The sequence below is a fragment of the Vipera ursinii genome, assembly GCF_947247035.1.
Source record: "Vipera ursinii genome assembly, chromosome: 5".
NCBI lineage: Eukaryota > Metazoa > Chordata > Lepidosauria > Squamata > Viperidae > Vipera > Vipera ursinii.
Window position 1 is genome coordinate 38,488,348 of NC_139518.1, and position 18,498 is coordinate 38,506,845.

Consider the following 18,498-nt stretch of genomic DNA (forward strand, 5'->3'; position numbering starts at 1 on the left):
CACATAACCATGGGGATGCTGGAATGGCTATGTGAAAAACAGTCATAAGTCACTTTTTCCAGTGTCATCGTAACTTTGAAGAGTCACCAAATGAACTGTTGTAAGCAGAGGACAATCTGTATACACCTTTTGATTTTCATTTTGTATTCACCTTGGTGAAATTTTAGTATCTCACAATAAGTTACCTATTTATGTTTACTTCTGATCTACAAAATGCTTCTTATACTGAAAGCTGCAGAGGTGTTTTCAGGCACAAAATGGGTTTGTAACTATTCCACATTCTCAATATGGCATGTCTAACAACTTTGGCTTTATTGAACCATAAATATTCAAATCTCAAATAATGTCCTTCTGTTTCCAAAGTGTTCTATTTCTCAATAACACCCACAATTTCATCCAAAGAAAGCAACAGGCTGCAAAAGATACTTTTAAATCAGGTAGACCCAATTCTCCTCTTTCTTCTACATCTTGTAAACACTTTATATTTAACCTTGTATTTATGGGGATTTTTCTGTGACACACAAAATGTCCTTTTGTCATTGTTTAAATAGAGCATCATTTGTATTTTCTGAAACAAAAATAACATTCTAGGTAAGACATTTATCTTAATCATACAAATTCTCTCCAGTCCCATTTTGACATATCTTTTCAACTTCATTCCATGTCTTAACCTAGTTACTTTGAAATATTTTTTTCATAGCAATATTATAGTATTTTACACTTTTGTCAATTTTAAAACCTACTTTATTCATCATTTCTGTTTGATCTCATATCCCATATTATTGTCTTCTTTATTAAAACATTAAAAGAATTAAAACATTCTTCTAATTTACCCCTTAATATTTGAATTCTTTTAAAAGGATCTTCCATAACCAACATGAAGTCATTTATGAAAACTCTTAACTTATAAGTCTTCAACTGAAAGTGCTTGTGAATTACTACCCAAACTTCATGTTGAGTGAAATGACTAGCAGGCAAGTTTGCTTATTTGATGTACTGCAATTGTAAGGAAGATTCCAGCTGTTACTTGAAGTGGTTGACTAGAGTCTTTCCTGCTAGCAGACTGAGCCTCAAGGAAATATCCTTCCCTGTTGTTTTATGTGCCCAACCTCAGCACTTAATATGTGTTCATGTTTAAATAAGCCAGATTGTGATTTGGCACTGGAGGTGGCAAACTTCTTCAGTGGATTAGTCACAAGTAGTTGCCCTCTTAGCTTGTTTTGAGCCACAAAACCTGTAAGGAAAAATATTCCTCCTGATAATACTGTCTGTTTTCAGAAAGTTAAAATATAATGATTTGTGGTGAAGCATGTAAAAGCCATATGAGATTAACATGTTTTCTAGGTTGGAAATTATTGTCATATGGTAGATCAAACTTAGATAAATAGTTTTGTATTAATCAAATCTGATCCACCCTATGGATATATTGATAGGTCATAAAGCTTTAGATCAGGGGTGTCAAACTCACAACGTCATGTGATATGTTGCAACATATTGTAACTTTTCTCCCATTGCTGGAGCTGGGGTGGGCGCTGTTTCAGCATGATGCATCCAGCCCATAGGCTGGTAGTTTGACAGCCCTGCTTTAGATGGATGCAGCTAAAGTGCAGCTAAAGTGCATGTTGATTTAGTGGATTCTGAAGCCTGTTTTGGTTAATCTATGATTGTAACTAACACAACTTTGCGGCTGAGCTGATTCAGCTATCTTGAATCATTTAATTTTGATTGTCCTAAAGTGTGTTATGACTATTGGTTAATCTCTTTCCATGTCAGCATTCTTCTTTGACTTGGACATTAAATAATAATAATAATAATAATAATAATAATAATAATAATAATAATAATAATAATAATAATAGTAATAATAATAATAATAATAATAATAATAATAATAATAATAATAATAATAATAATAATAATTATTTTATTTATATACCGCCCTTCTCCCGAAGGACTCAGGGCAGTGAACAGGGCAAGTATATAAAAATACAAAAATACAAAAGTTAAAAAAGAATTAAATACAATGCCCAAACTAAAACAGTAAATACATATATTAAAAAACAACAATAAAATCCCAAACCCATCCCCCCATCAGGCCAGGCCGGCTTATTCGAATAAGTGCGTCTTCAGATTGCATCGGAAGGAGCGAAGGTCGGGCGCCATCCGGAGCAGGCGTATTAGTAAAAACAAAATCCCAGACATGTAGCAGTCCTCTGATGACATGACAATTGAGGAATTCAAAATTTCCCAAATTTGGGGTGACAGTAGGATGATCAAAAATAGTGGTTTTGTCAGTCTGCCACAAGCTTGGTTGCTCAAGGCTGAAGAACAAATAGCTCATGAAGAGGAGAATATATTTAATTCCAGATTTGGAAAAAGAGATAGAGGAATTGGCTGAAGACGTATAGGGTGTTTCTAGGCACCAGGTGAGTAGAAAACACATAATATAGAAGGCGAAGAAACAAGGTGATGTTTAATGTTTGGGATAGGGGCACTCAACTAGAAAGCGGCAAACCATGAGTTAAAGTCCCACCTTAGCCATGAAAGTCAGCTGGGTGACTTTGGACCAGTCATTTTCTGTCAGTCCAAGTCATCTTACTTCTATGTGTGAACATAGAAGGAAAGAAGAGGTGTTGGATATGTAAAAATAATAAAGCTGGAATGTAAACAAATGAAGTTTTCTGCTGCAGTAGCTTTTATGAAGTTATCAGTGTTGGAATATAATTTAAATGATGATTAGAATTGCCTTGGGACATAAACTGATGACTTTAAAAGAGAGTCAGCTGAGTTGTAAAAAAAAGGGGGCAAAATGCCCTGAATGGAACTACTTGACCATAGATTAATGACACACATGTCATTCCCCCCCATCAACATTTGGTGGAAACATTGGAATCAAGCAAGTTAATTTTTAAACAAATAAATAAAACCTGAAAGATTCTTCCCACTCCATTTGTTTTTCTGTTTCTGTTGTTATTACTATTATTACTCTTCAGAAAAGGGGAAACTGGAAAAAATATTACCAACAGAACAGCTTTATCATGTTTTCAAAACAAAATAAATGTAATTCTTCATTTACAAAAGTCTGTATCCAATCACATTGCTTTAATATTCATGCTTATTTTTTTTTCCTAAGTTGGCAAGCCGTTTAAAAGAAATCAGTGTATATCAAAATATCAATACACCAACATTTTTTATTTGGTTAGGCCAGCGTTTCCCAACCTTAGGAACTTGAAGATGCGTGGACTTCAACTCCCAGAATTCCCCAGCCAGCTATGCTGGCTGGGGAATTCTGGGAGTTGAAGTCCACGCATCTTCAAGTTCCTAAGGTTGGGAAACGCTGGGTTAGGCAGCCATCAGTTACTCATGGAAATGCCTATAACTCAGCGTATTCAACTCCACTACTAAGGAGAGCCAATGAAATTGTAGGCCAAGCTATAGCAGCTCGCATATTTATATTATCTTCCCTATCTTTTTGGCTTCTTATACTTGTCACTTTTATCTTAAATCCTGTATCTATTAACAATTTAAAAGTGTGATATCTGAAAAATTAAGGCAACCTGGGATGATATTCCCTATTTTCATTTGATTGCTTAAGTTTTGGCTGACAATTGTTTAAAATATATGGATACTAGATCCATCTATAATCCTATCAGTGCATAGTACTAGAAGTTAAAGCTATAAATTTGGGTACAGGAAACATTTTAAATTTATGTACTTCAGCCTTTTCCACCAAAGTTATTTTGTAAAGAAATGCAATTGTGCTATTCTTGTATAACTAGAGCTACATGAAAATCTAAAAATCTAAAAACTGGTACTGCCTTTCTGGGGAAGAATTAGCTAAACATCCAGCCTTATAGTGAGGTCACAGGTATGAATCAATCTTGTGTGTGGATGATTTGGAGAAAGCTCAGTATGAAATATCTAAACAGATAAGGTCCATATTATAATCTGCAAATTGAAGGTCATTTGTGATTGGCATTTGGAGCAGACGAGTAGCTATTGATATACATCAATAATGTCATCTGCCTGCAGGCTGGATCCAGACCTTGGCTTTTTGATTATCATACCAAGTTTGAGTTTGATTTATTAAAGTGTACTAAAAGTTGAGCTTCCAAGAAAGTAAGTTGAATTAGGGCATCACTTAAATCAGTAAGACAATTTAGCTGCGACTTTGAGACCCATGATTTTGAACATGCAACACAAATCTGGAGTTAAACCTTTGTGCAGTTTCATTTAGAAAGAAGCAATGATACCGTTGTCTCATGCACATTATAACAAACAAAAATAATCCACACTGCTTTCCTTTTGGTAGGGGATGTTTTAGGAAATGTAGTGGTCTTTGAGTGTCTCTGATAATTCTGACATGGGTCAGCACCATTATTATAACACAAAGCATATGGCACTATTATTAGAGAATCTAAACATTTGTCAATACAACAGGAGAATAAGCAAATATTTTTGGAAACAAAGACTCCCTTCAAAGTGAAGTGAACTACCCAAAATGAAGTGAACTACCCCATTTGTGTTGATGTAAAGAGTGTTTTATAGTAAATTAATACCAATATGTTTATTATGACCTAAGCTCTCTTGAGTTCAGTTCCTTAGATACATCCAACGAAATGGATTCCTGTCTTTAAAAGCTAATGTAATAATAATTTGGTAATCTTTAAGATGCTATGAAAAATTAAACATATTAATTAGAAACTTGTCTATTACCTCCCTGAGATTCTTTAAAGTCAACTCACTCATCCAAATATTCTCTTTCAGTTCCATTATTGTGTTTACTAGAAGTCATAAAGACAAGTTTTAAAGCACTGTAAAAGCTTAAACTTGCACCCACAGAGCAGCCGTAAAAATTATAAATCAATTTTGAATACAAATTATATTCCAATATTTCTTGTAGTTGCATTCAGACTCCTAACTTGCTTTCCTGCCTTCTTTTGTTTCCTTCAGAAACACTAATGGATACTCGGACAGCCACAGCTGAACTTGGTTGGACAGCAATCCCACCATCAGGGGTAAGTAGATGTCAGCTACTTAAATGATTTTTAAAGGGAAAGTTGTATCTTGCATAAATTCAAATAAGTAAGATTGGCTTTCAAAATTTTCCTACATTATCCCACTAGCAGTAAAGATCTTTCCAGAAATCTAACAGGTTTTATTTCCTGAACTTGCCAGCCTAACAAAGTCTTTCATGAATCTTGAAAGCTTTTATATTGCTTCATGAAAGAAGGGTCAGATCCTGCATCCTGAATGTGGCTTTGGATCTTTTGAGGTTGGTAGGGTAAGAGGCAGTGGTGCTATTGCAGCATAGGTAACAGATCATATAGATCAGGGATTCCCAACCTAGTGGGCCATGAGCTGTTTGCAACTGGCCTGTGAAAATGGTGGGTGAGTAGGCATGCGTGCACGCGCATCCCTACTTGGGCAAGTGTGTGCACGCACTCTCCCTTTGTGTGCATGTGCCCACTGCTCACACAAAGGGAGCTGTTCGTATGTGCTTCCGGCCACTTGCGTGGAACCATCTCCTCCCCACCGCCTGTCTGCAAAGCCAGAAAGGTTGGGGAACCCTGACATAGACCACAAGTTTACATAATACTACAGTGCAGTTAACTCAGGGTTTACCTCAGTTAGAAGGAATACCACAGGTGACTGAGTAGCAGTTATATTTCTTGAAAACTTGTCTGTGAAATTAAGGAAATGCAGGACTCAGGACTATTGAATACTTTATTATTCTGTGTGAATTATTCATGATGGGAAGGTTAGGAGTTCCCTGCAGATTCAGCCAAGGTGACATTATGTTCTTAGACTTTTGAAAGGAAAAGCAGGCAGATGGACACTCCTACTGACTGAAAACAAAGGTGGCATGCTAGACAGCTATCAGGATTTTACGCAGAAGTTCAAACCTGTCTTTGATAATAATACTATCAGGAGAGCAGATGCTAATTGGGAGATTTGTGACAAGGAGGATGCAGAGAATGTGAATGCACAGTAGGTTTTCAGTTATAATGTAGGAATGTGCATTAGAATGGTTTTGCCCTTATCATTCATTTTTAGGGAGGCCTTTCTGATGAACTGGATGAGTTATTTCAACACTGTGTGGTTATTGATGGTAGACTAGAAGAGAAAATAAGAGAAAGAGATAGTTTCAGAGCCTTTCTTCACCCTTTCCCCCTTCTAGTTATCTCCTTAGATTCCAATGGCTTGGAGCCTATGCAGATAGGGAATGATGAAGAGTTCCCTGTCCACAGTGGAAAAAAACAATGAAAATGACAGCTCAGATTGTATGCTTATTGTGGAGCCCTTGGCCATTTATTGGAGGCTTGCACTGCTAAACTTTATTCCTTTGAATTACCTGGAAAATATTGCATTTGTGGAGATTTAGTAATAATAAATTACTTTATTATTTAGTACATATTATGAATAAATACCCTATTTGCTCTAAAGTCATCATGGATCTCCTTCCAAAGAACTTTTCAGGAGGGACCTTAGATAATTAAGAAGAGTTCTGACATATGGTTTATAATCCTAATTAATATTTGTATATCTATGGACTTGGAACTCCAACTGCATAATCTCTTTTGGACTCTGGAAAACTGTTAAACTGAGCTACTGTGCAGCAATTGTGTTGCACATACAATCACTGGAAAAGACTATTCCACTGGAAGTGATCAGTGACAGATGCCTCAAATGAGGTCCCCCAACTCATTTGCAGCTGAGGAGAAATGATCACAAATAATTATTGCAACTGTATTTGCAAATAATTATTCAACTGCATCCATATATGTCCCAATTTTCTTGGCCATAGACTGGTTGCAAACACCTAATCCTCATATCCAATGGAGCAACATATTATTTCTTTCCTCTCAAACAAATAAAAAGGTCGACACTACTGGTTGCAGATTTTTTTTGGTCTTTTTTGCTTGTCCTTTTTAGATTTTCCCCCCTTCTCTTTCTTTCCCACTATGCTGCCTACATTTCTTTCTTTGCTAGAAATGTATATAGAGCTTGGCAATGCTTTGAGGAAAAAGGAAGCTGCAGCCTCTCCTTTGCATTAGGTGTGTAATTATACTATCAACTTGCTACTTAGAGCCTGAATCTCAGAACTAAATGGCAATATACATGTCTACTCAAGAATTACCAACTTTGAAGTAATTTCTGAACAAAAATCAGAAGAAAGGATTTATTTATACTCCTTTTTTTTACCATTCCTTTGAGTAAAAAAAGAAAGATAAATTTTATTCAATTTATAGACTTCTCATTTCTCAACTATTAGAGGTCACTATCTATTGCCTCTTATTTTAGATCTGTTGGACTACCTTCAGAAATCACACATTTTTACTGAACAGGTTTGGGAGAAGCTTACAATTTAATTTGGATATAGAATGGCCATTAATATCTAACAGCCTTTTGACATTTCTTATGGCATAGAGAGCCATAAGGAAGAGTCTCAGAATAACTTTCTTACCCACACTAGGTATAAATTGCGCAGGAGAATTGCTTTGGAAGGTTTTCAAGATTCTGTACAATAGCTAGCCTACTAGCAATAAAGATTGTTCCAGAAATCCAAGTGGTTCTTTTTTCTTGAGTTTGCCAGCTCACAGGGCTTAACACGTAGTTGAGAAAAATGTGGATTTTTTTTTATCCCATTTATATCCCGCCCTTCTCTGAAGACTCAGGGCGGCTTACAATCTGAGAAGTACAAATCAATGTGCTTAGCAATAGCCTTCATTCTATGTATATGCCTGCTTACTAGGGCTTTCGCCCCCCCCCCAGCGGCATTTTTACAAAGTCAGCTTATTGCCCCCAACAATCTGGGTCCTCATTTTACCTACCTCGGAAGGATGGAAGGCTGAGTCAACCTTGAGCCTTGTGGGACTCGAACCTGCACTAATTGCAGGCAGCTGGTGTTACTTAAGGAGGCATTAGCCCATTTTTTGGGGGGGTGGAGCCAGCTGTCAGAGCGGGCGGCTGTGTGAACGGAGTTCTCTCCACGCACAACCTCTCACCCAGTGTTCGCGGGGGCTTTTCGGAGCTTTAGGAGGTCCTGTAGGGACATCCGAAGTTGCAGGCAGCCCGGGGAACCTCCATGAGCGGCGGTTTGTGTTGGAGATCCGGAGAAAGCCTGATGCGAGCGAACCGGGGAGAAGGAGGCCAGTAATGGCCGACATGAAGATCTGACAGAGGGACGGAGCTAGCACGAACTCAGCGGGACAACGGTGGAGCGGAGCTGACGGAGAGTATATCCGAATATTTACATTTGGAAATAATAGGAAGCGCTTGAGAAAGAGGTACTGGATTGAAGTGGGTGCCTCACGGAGAGGGTACAAGCGGCGATAGAAGCCCCGAGGGAGGCGTTTGGCAAGAACAGCAAGAAAGGAAACCCAAAGACCATATGACTGCATTCTAGCTGGGGATAAAATACAACAGGTCAAAGTCTGATCTTGGAGCCTTGGAGACTGAACTCTGGAATATCGGGCGTGGAAAGCGATCAGCCTGGTTTATTCTGGTCTATCCTGGTAAATTTTGAACTTTTGAAACTTTTGAAATTCTACTCTACTTGTTGCGGGCGGCCATTTGACATAGCAATTTAGTAATTGGAGGTCTGTTTAGTGGGACACCTACTGGTCTTTGACAGTAGAGGAAGACGAAAAAGGTGTTAATCTCTGCGCCGGAAACGGGGTAAAAAAAAAGAAAGAAAAAGAATGTGACTTTGAATATATTCAGACATATATATTATAGAATTCTATTATATAAATTGCTTAGTTGGTAATAAGTATTTGGTTGTAACTGTTATACATACTTTTTGTCATAGAGTTAAAAGGTTTATATAAGATTAAGGGTATTACATATTGATAAAACGCGTGTTACAACCGGGAAAACATGACAAGTATTTCGGGAGTAACTAAGCCTAGCGCTGGCAAAAAGGCGGCAACACAGGGACAAGGGGTGTCCTCAAGTCCCTCCAATCAGAAATCTATAGAGGATATGCTGCAAAGGGAAAGATCTAACTCAAATTCTTTTAAAGACCTACATGCCCTTTTGCAAAACTTACACGAGGCAATGGCCAAAAACCATGAGGAGATGAAGAGAGAAATAGGTCAAATAAGAAACAATACTGGTGAACTTAAGGGGAAAATCCAAGCGATAGATGATAAATTTGAAGGGATTCAACAACAATTAGTTAAAAATGAACAAAGACTTCAAGATATGGAAGCTAGAATGGAAAAAGAGGAAAAGAGAGTAGATGATTTAAATGAAACACTTCTTCAGGCTAATAAGGAGTTAAAGACAACAGTCATTTTTCTGGAAGCAGAAAAGGCTGCTCATTATCTACGCTTTCAAAATGTTCAAGAAAAAAGAGGGGAAGATTTGTTGGTTATGATGGCAGAACTAATGGCAAAGGCACTCGGTGTAGGGAAGGAGGAAATGTTGGCGGAAATTGATGAAACATACAGGGTTCAAACTAATTATGCGAGAAGGCACAACCTCCCAAAAGAAGTACATGTAAGGCTAGTTAAAAAATCAATTCGGGATGAGCTTTTGCATAGATCTAGAGAGGAACCATTAGAATTTCGGGGTCAACCAATTACTATCCTTAAACAGATACCTAAAAGGATGAGGGATCTGAGACGTGGCTACCAATTCTTAACATCTAAATTAATTAGGGAAAATGTAAACTTTAGATGGCTAACCCCAGAGGGTATTCTAGTCACATGGCAGGATAGAAGGCATAGACTTGACACGATAGAGAAGGCAGAAGATTTTTACAAACTCCACTTTCATAGCCAAGAGGAAGTAGAATCAGAAGATCAAGATGGAAGGGAGGTAAGAGAAAGAGATACAATACAAGTAGCAATGGATGGGAAGGTCTTAGCAACAGAGGATAGAAGGAATAAATCTGGAGAGTTAACAGAGAAACATGGAGCCAGAGACAAGGAAGAGAGAGAGCCCCGAATCACGAGATCTACAAAAACCAGAAATAAGTAAGATGAAGGGAGGTGAGTGTAGTATTATGTCTGTAAATATTAATGGACTGAACTCGCCAGTCAAAAGGCAGAAATTTTTTAATAGGCTTATTCATCAACAATTGGATATCGTTGCAATACAAGAAGTCCACATAAAAGAACAACAAAAATATTTGTTAGTACAACCAAAAATAGGGAATTTATTTGTTTCCTTAGACCGACACAAGAAAAAGAGAGGAGTGGCATTATATGTAAACCCAAAATTGATAGCAAAACAAATCTATAACGACAAAGAGGGTAGAATACTGATAGTCGAGGTTGTAATAAATCATAGGAAGGTCATGATGGTAGAGATATATGCTCCAAATCATAACCAAGAACAGTTTTTCAAAACACTTCACAATAAGATATGTAGCATTGATTATGAGGAGATCTGCTTAATAGGAGATTTTAATGCTATCCTAGATATAAATTTGGATTATATGGGTAAGACGATTAGGAAAAAGAAAAGAAGAACTCCACCGAGATCTTTTCTCAACTTGGCTAATGACTTAAATATTCAAGATGTCTGGAGGGAAAGAAATCATACGGCTAGACAATATACATACTACTCCAATCGACACAACTCATGGTCTAGAATAGACATGGTATGGATGACGAAAGAAATTAGTTCTGAAATAGACGAGGTGCATATAGCGACAGGTACTTGGGCAGACCACAATCCTATTAAATTTAGCTGGAAAGGCTCCAAAAAAATATACAGATGGACGTTACAAAGAGCAATTTTAAAAGAAGACGAATTTAAATCCAAGATGGAGAGAGAACTAAGTTTTTTCTTTAAGGAAAATAAAGCTATAGACACCTCAGTACAAAATAATTGGGACACAGCCAAGGCAATAATGAGAGGGGTAGCGAGGGCATATATGATAAACAAGAAAAAGGGGAAAAGACAACAACGGGAAAGATTAGAGGGGGAATATAAGAGTTTAGAAGTTATACTCCAACAAGACCCACAAAAAGAGAATATCAAACAATCTATGGACTTGATTAAACACAAGCTTAATATCTTAGACAAAGAGAAATTAGCACAACAATTGAGAAGCACGAAACAAATCTTTTTTGAAAATGCAAACAAACCGGGCCGTTGGCTTGCATATAAATTGAAAAAACAAAAGGAAAAAAACTGGATTCGCGAACTACGAGATGAGGAAGGGAGAATATTCCACCAGGAAGAGGAGAAAAAAATTATAGCCCAGGAATTTTATGAGCGTTTATACAAAGAAGATAGTCAGGCAAGTGTGGAGAAAATGGAGGAATATTTTCAAAAAGCCAAACTACCCAAGGTTACAGAAGATACCAGAAATATGCTAAACGAGGAAATTTGGCTATCTGAGGTGATAAAAGCTATTAATGCACAAAAGAATAATAAAGCATCGGGCCCTGACGGTCTCCCGTCAGAAATCTATAAAGAACTACAAAATATCTTAGCACAACCCCTAGTGGAGGTATTTAATGCAGTATTAGAAGGCGCAAGAACGCCTAAATCTTGGTCTGAGGCAAACATAGCCCTCATCCCGAAAGATAATACGGACCATACATTAATCCAAAATTATAGACCCATATCACTTCTTAATTCGGACTATAAGATATTTACATCAATTATAGCGGAACGACTGAAATGATTTCTGAATGATTTCATACACGTAGACCAGAATGGCTTTCTCGCTAAGAGACACACCAAGCACAACATTAGAATAATATTGGATTCGTTGGAGTATTATGAATTACATAGTGGACAACAGATGGCATTACTTTTTTTAGACGCCCAAAAGGCATTTGACAATGTTAAATGGTCTTTTTTGCATCAACAACTTAACTTCATGGATATGGGTGAAAAATTTATAAATATAATTAGGGCAATTTATGATAACCAGGAAGCAAAAATAATTATTAATGGGGAAGCATCTAGGAAGTTTCAAATTCAAAAGGGAACACGGCAAGGTTGCCCCCTGTCACCATTGCTGTTTATATTGACACTTGAAGTATTAACGAGAATTATAAGAAATGACCCAAAGATAAAAGGATTAACTATTAAAAAGGAAACCTTTAAACTTCAAGCATTTGCGGACGCTCTGGTTTTTATTATGGAGGATCCATATCAGACGGGACCAAATCTATTGGAAGAACTATCTAAATATGGTGAGGTTGCCGGACTGCGAATAAACAGAAATAAGACCAAGATGATTGTTAAAAACATGACTAATAAACAAAAAGAAAATTTGGCTGGAATCATGGGTATAGAAATAGTCAAGAAAATAAAATATCTAGGGATTAATATTACGGCTAGATGCACCTCACTCAAAAAAGACAACTATGATAATGTAGTGAATCAAATAAAAGGTGATCTGGAAAGATGGGGAAACCTAAAACTCTCATTATTGGGAAGAATCGCTGTCATCAAGATGAATATCCTGCCCAAAATTCTGTTTCTGTTCCAGAATATCCCAATACAACTCGATTCTAAGTTTTTTCAAAATTTGAATAAATTATCATTAAATTTTGTTTGGCAGGGGAAAAAATCAAGAATTAAATTGAAATATTTACAGGACACGAAGGAAAATGGGGGTTTTGGATTGCCAGACTGGGAATTATATTACCACGCCGCGGCTCTGAGTTGGATTAGAGAATGGGTAATTTTGAAAAATAGAAGACTATTAACTTTAGAGGGTCACGATTTGCAATATGGCTGGCATGCTTTTCTATGGACGGAGAAACAAGGTCTTTTCTCACATTTTCAAAAACATCGGATTAGGCAAGCGCTACTTAATACCTGGAAAAAAATTAGATCTCACAATTACACTAAAGTACCGGTCTGGCTATCCACCCTTGAAGCGATTGTTTACCCAAATATATTTGATGTGGGTAACATAATTTCATACAAGGATATTATGAATGAGGAGGGGGAATTGAAACTTAGGAATGAACTAGAATCACAAGGTATAAAACTCGATTGGTGGGCCTACTTACAAATCCAATCAAGATTTAGGAAGGATAAAAAAGAATGGGGGATATATACCTCTGAAACAGCATTGGATAAAATATTATTGGGCCCAGACTCCAAACAGATAAAGAAATTATATAAATTGCTTTTGGGATATAAGCTGTTTGAAGAGCAAGTGAAGGATCCCATGTTGATTTGGGCTAACAATTTAGGACATAACATTGATTTAGGTACTTGGCAAACAATTTGGGACAGAAATAAAAGGATAACACTGGCCTCATCTTATAAAGAAAATTTATTTAAAATGTTTTATCGATGGCATCTTCCCCCAGCCCGTCTAGCAAAAATGTATACAACAGCATCTCCCAAATGTTGGAAGTGCTCTGAAGAGATAGGCACATATTTCCATACATGGTGGTCTTGCAGTAAAACACAAAAATTTTGGAAAATGATTTGGATTTGGCTGAAAGAAATACTAAAACAAGATATTGAGTTTAGTCCAGAACTTTTCTTGTTGGGAATTACGAAAGAGAAATATCCTAAAGATGTGCTATATTTGATGATCCATATTATCACAGCAGCTAGAATGTCATTTGCGCAAAAATGGAAAAAGAATGAGATCCCAGGAGAAAAAGAGGTTATTAGGAAAATTTGGGATTACGCAGAAATGGACAAACTAACTTTGGAACTAAAGAATAAAGATCAATCAGATTATTATAGAATTTGGAACAAATTCTATCTTTGGAGGGATAAAAAGAAAGGTCTCTATTAGGTTTTACAGACTAGCTTATTGTTTTAAATATTGTGTTATTTCACTGATTTGTAATTTAAGTGTATTTAAGTGTATTTTTGATATACATATATACATATATATATATATATATACATATATATATATATATATATATATATATATATATATATATATATATATATATATATATATATATATATATATATATATATATATATTTTTGAACATTGTAGACAAGAAGGCTTGTCAGCCCGCTGGTACTGTGTCCAATGTTTTTAAACAATAAACTTAATAAAAAATTTATTAAAAAAAAAAAAAGAAATCACACATTTTTACTGAACAGGTTTGGGAGAAGCTTACAATTTAATCTGGATATAGAATGGCCATTAATATCTAACAGCCTTTTGACATTTCTTATGGCATTTCTTATGGCCACACTAGGTATAAATTGCGCAGGAGAATTGTTTTGGAAGGTTTTCAAGATTCTGTACAATAGCTAGCCTACTAGCAATAAAGATTGTTCCAGAAATCCAAGTGGTTCTTTTTTCTTGAGTTTGCCAGCTCACAGGGCTTAACACGTAGTTGAGAAAAATGTGGATTTTTTTTTATCCCATTTATATCCCGCCCTTCTCTGAAGACTCAGGGCGGCTTACAATCTGAGAAGCACAAATCAATGTGCTTAGCAATAGCCTTCATTCTATGTATATGCCTGCTTACTAGGGCTTTCGCCCCCCCCCCAGCGGCATTTTTACAAAGTCAGCTTATTGCCCCCAACAATCTGGGTCCTCATTTTACCTACCTCGGAAGGATGGAAGGCTGAGTCAACCTTGAGCCTTGTGGGACTCGAACCTGCACTAATTGCAGGCAGCTGGTGTTACTTAAGGAGGCATTATTAGCCCATTGCTCCACACAGAATATTCTTATTTTAGAAGTCTTGGAAAGTTTTGGAAAGTGCAAACTGGGTGAAATTAATAATAAAATGAGAACTGAACAAGTATTATTTTTACTTCTGTTAAATATTATAATATTTGTGAAGGAACAAGGGAAGAAATTTGCTTCCTATCTTGTTATAATCTTAACTAGCCTTGATTTTTGATCACTTCTCAGACAGTGGAAAACCCAACAGATTTAATTATATGCAAATTGAATTGTGTACTGTTTCCCTACATCTGAACTGTGAAAATGAACTTTTTCTTGTTCCCTTCCAAAGCATTTTCCATTTTTGAAAAGAAACCTTATGATTTAAGGCTTGACTTCCAATTTTTTATTTCTTAAATTCAGGGCTGATTATGGAACAAATATTCCAAGTGGCAGATAGGATGTAATCCTAAATCAGGACTCAATCTTCCTCCTCTACACTTTTTCATATTGAAAAAACTAGATGTAGAATAAATTCATATTTTCTGTAGATTTAAAGGCAATAATAAATACAAAGATAACTTACGTAGAACCATTTGGTGTAGTGATTCAAAACACTGGCTTAGAAACTGTGAGTTCCAGTCCTGCTTTAGCCATGAAGCCAACTGTGTGACTTTGGGCCAATCACTCTTTCTTAGCCCTGTGTCAGATAGTAGAGTACAAAATGCATCACAGATGCTCACAAGCATTTGGGCAATAGGCATCTTCCAATTTTGTTTCCTAAATGTTGGTATTAAATTATTCAGGACATAGAGGTGGAGCTGGAGTCATGGATAGCCTGATCATTCAGGCTAACCCTCTTTTAAAATTGTCTAAATTTGTGATTATCATCCCACATAATGGCAGCAAATTCTTTGGTTCAATGATGCATTGTGTTCAGCTATAAACAATTGTGAAGCATGAAACCATACATCAGGATTAGGAAACAGAACCAACGAAGACATTACAAGAGAAACATTATGTTGGATGCATGCGGTATGGTACCTTACATAGAACTGTCTTTGTAGAAATGTCTTATATCAACCTCCATAATTTAGTCTCTTCCAGATGTATTAGAGTGTACATCCACAAAACCAGTACAGGAGCTGTGTTTCAGCACATAAAGAGCACAGGCCAAGGAAAGATGCTTTTGATGTTAGATTAGGTCCAGTAAAATCAAAAGCATCCCAACCTTGTCGTGAAAAGAAAATCACCTTGTGTCAGAGCTTCTATATACATATGCAAACACTCTAGCTGACCCCAAGGGGATTGCTGTATAAAAGGAAAATTATATGCTATTTGAACTATATGCTAGAAAATTATATGCTGTTTGAACTTTTATGACCAAGATACGATAAACAACCATACTTTTCCTAATTAACTATTTCCTCTGGCCATGCATAATTATTTCTGAACTCTACAGTTCATTTGCAGGACTTTATCTAGTATACAAATTTCTTCACAAGAAGTGATCCTACAGTTTATCACAAAATGACAACGGACCTGCAATGCATAACATTTTGATTCTGGAATAGATCTAATGAGGCATACTAGGACTTCCTGCCATGCTGCTATGCATAGGATTGTACTTTTGCTCTATTCATGATCCCAACTACTTCCATTTTACATCCCCAGAATTAACAGTTTCGCTAATGCCACTATCATTGGAATATCTCACCTCTTCTCTTGCTAACACAATTCCCACATTTCCATTCCATGAATGCTAAGTTCAAAGTCAACATGAAAGAATTTTCCCAGGATCGCAGACTATATGCCAATTTCAAAAATTCATATACACTTGCTTTCTAAAGTTACATTTTTGGGGGTGGGCGGGTGGGTTATTCAGTATATTTAAGGTGGAGATTAGCTTGTTGCATGTTGTTGCATAATGTGGTTGAGATAATAAATGCAGAGTCCATTTAAATCGTCTTCCAAGCTGCTATTTGTGTAACAACAACCCTTTCAAGTTATACACAATATGTCATCAGAAACTGAGATCAATAAAGGCTACAATCATCTGAATACAAACCGGGAAAAGAACCACACAAAAAGAAACCAAATGTTTGGTACAGCCAACTTTCCACAATAAGGAAAATCATTGCTTTGAAGGTGACTGAAAACAGAACAGGTAGCGTCCAATTTGCATCACTCATATAGCAAGAGATATGTTTGGATGGTTAGTGGCAGGAGCACTTGCCACAGCATAGTCATTCTCAAAATAAGGATGTCATACAGCAAGAAGGAAGGGTCAAGTAATAAGATGTTTATTTTTGGATGTATCTTATAGCCAGAGAATCTGCCAAGAGTTGGTATAGTCCTTCAGATTTGTTCTGAATTTGAGTTAGTACAAGGAGATAACCCTACAATTTTCTTGTAAACATTTCAGAAGTGGGCATTTGTGATGCATTTGTCTGACACAGGATGCTGTAACAGGCAGGTTTTTAGTCTGCTCAGGAGGGCTCCTACCATGTTTTTTTCTAACTGACCCCTTACCTTCTCTCCTGATGAAGAACAAGGAAATACAGCACATTTATACTTTTCACGAGTGTTTCATCATCGATTATTCTTATTATCAATAAAGCAATACTGTCTGTAAACAGAATATCTTTGTTTCTTTTTTCTGTGTCTTTTGTTCTTGGAAGTTTGCCTTGACTGATCATTTGGTGTATCGGGCACTTGTCCACATGGAAAGGATTCATGTGTTTCTGTTGTTTGTTTTCCGTCTTTACACGGGGCATCAGCATTAGCTGCACAATACCAGTTGGCTTATTATATTAATAAGTTAGTATCGATTTCACAGAGAATATAGGGTTTTCAAAATGAAGCAGCCAAAATCTGCCTGTCTTTGCTGACATTATTTCCCTCCCTCTTGGAATCAGTGTTCTACATTTTTTTTTCTCCCTTCCACTCGCCTCCCTTCCACTCAGTACCTAAAAGATTATAATTAGGAAGCATTAGTAGGCTTGCAGCAGCTTTCATACCCGAACATCATTCATAATTGTATTCAGCAGTAGTGCTCTTCTTTGGCTATTAATGTCAGTTCTGTGGAGTAATGAGGAACAAACCACCTTCAGGCACTTAAAATATCTTCTTTATACAATAGGAGTGTTTGAAGAATGGGAACATAAAATACCCTGACTTGCATTCCTCTGACAAAGAAGTGATCAACAAAGACTTGAGTAGGTACCTGGAAAAAGATCACTTAGAGATATGGTGTTAGCTTCATAGGGAGCTTTAAGCAAGATGATAGAAGGCTAGCCAGGGAGAGAGGCTATATCAGATATTATTGTTTTGCAGAGGAATGGAAAGATTAACAAAACAGATAGACATGTCAAAGCAAAGGAAATTTGAAGGAGTCCCAGAAAAAAAGGAAAACAAATAGTTGGATGTTAATTGGTCTTTGCCCGGTTTTACTTTTCTTTTCTTTTCTCTGTGTAGTTTGCAAACACCTTGAAGCTGCAATAATAATTTACTTGGCCACAAAACATCACATCTTTGGATGTAGTTTTGTTGCAATTCTGTCTATAAAAAGTAGTTTTCAATTATTTTCATGGAGGGAAACATATATAGAGAATGCTAGATCAAAAATGAAAAATAATAATAGAAATCCAAACAGAATTTTTTAGAAATTCCACTCTGGTTTATTGTATTTTATGTTTGTATTGTGTGTGTGTGTGTGTGTGTGTGTGTGTGTGTGTGTGTTTCCATAGCAATCATGTAACATAAACCTGATAAAAGAAGAGGTGGTGTGTTTCAATCAACTAAAAGACCAGAATGAAATACTTGACAGAATAAAACAATATACATTATTGGTAGTAAATAGCCAAAATTTCAACAGTTAGATTGACTTGGAAGACTCAAAAACTGATTAAAAATAA

At 36.4% G+C, this 18,498-nt stretch overlaps 1 protein-coding gene across 1 annotated transcript in view; it reads left to right on the plus strand.

Moving 5' to 3' along the window:
* The window catches only part of EPHB1 (EPH receptor B1), a gene marked incomplete at both ends in the record, with an annotated part of 364,500 nt that overhangs the window by 101,475 nt on the left and 244,527 nt on the right, over positions 1–18,498 (plus strand). Inside the window, one exon of the mRNA XM_083363176.1 lies at positions 4,954–5,018. Coding sequence (XP_083219302.1) covers positions 4,954–5,018 — 65 coding nt within the window. The remainder of the gene's footprint in view (positions 1–4,953; positions 5,019–18,498) is intronic.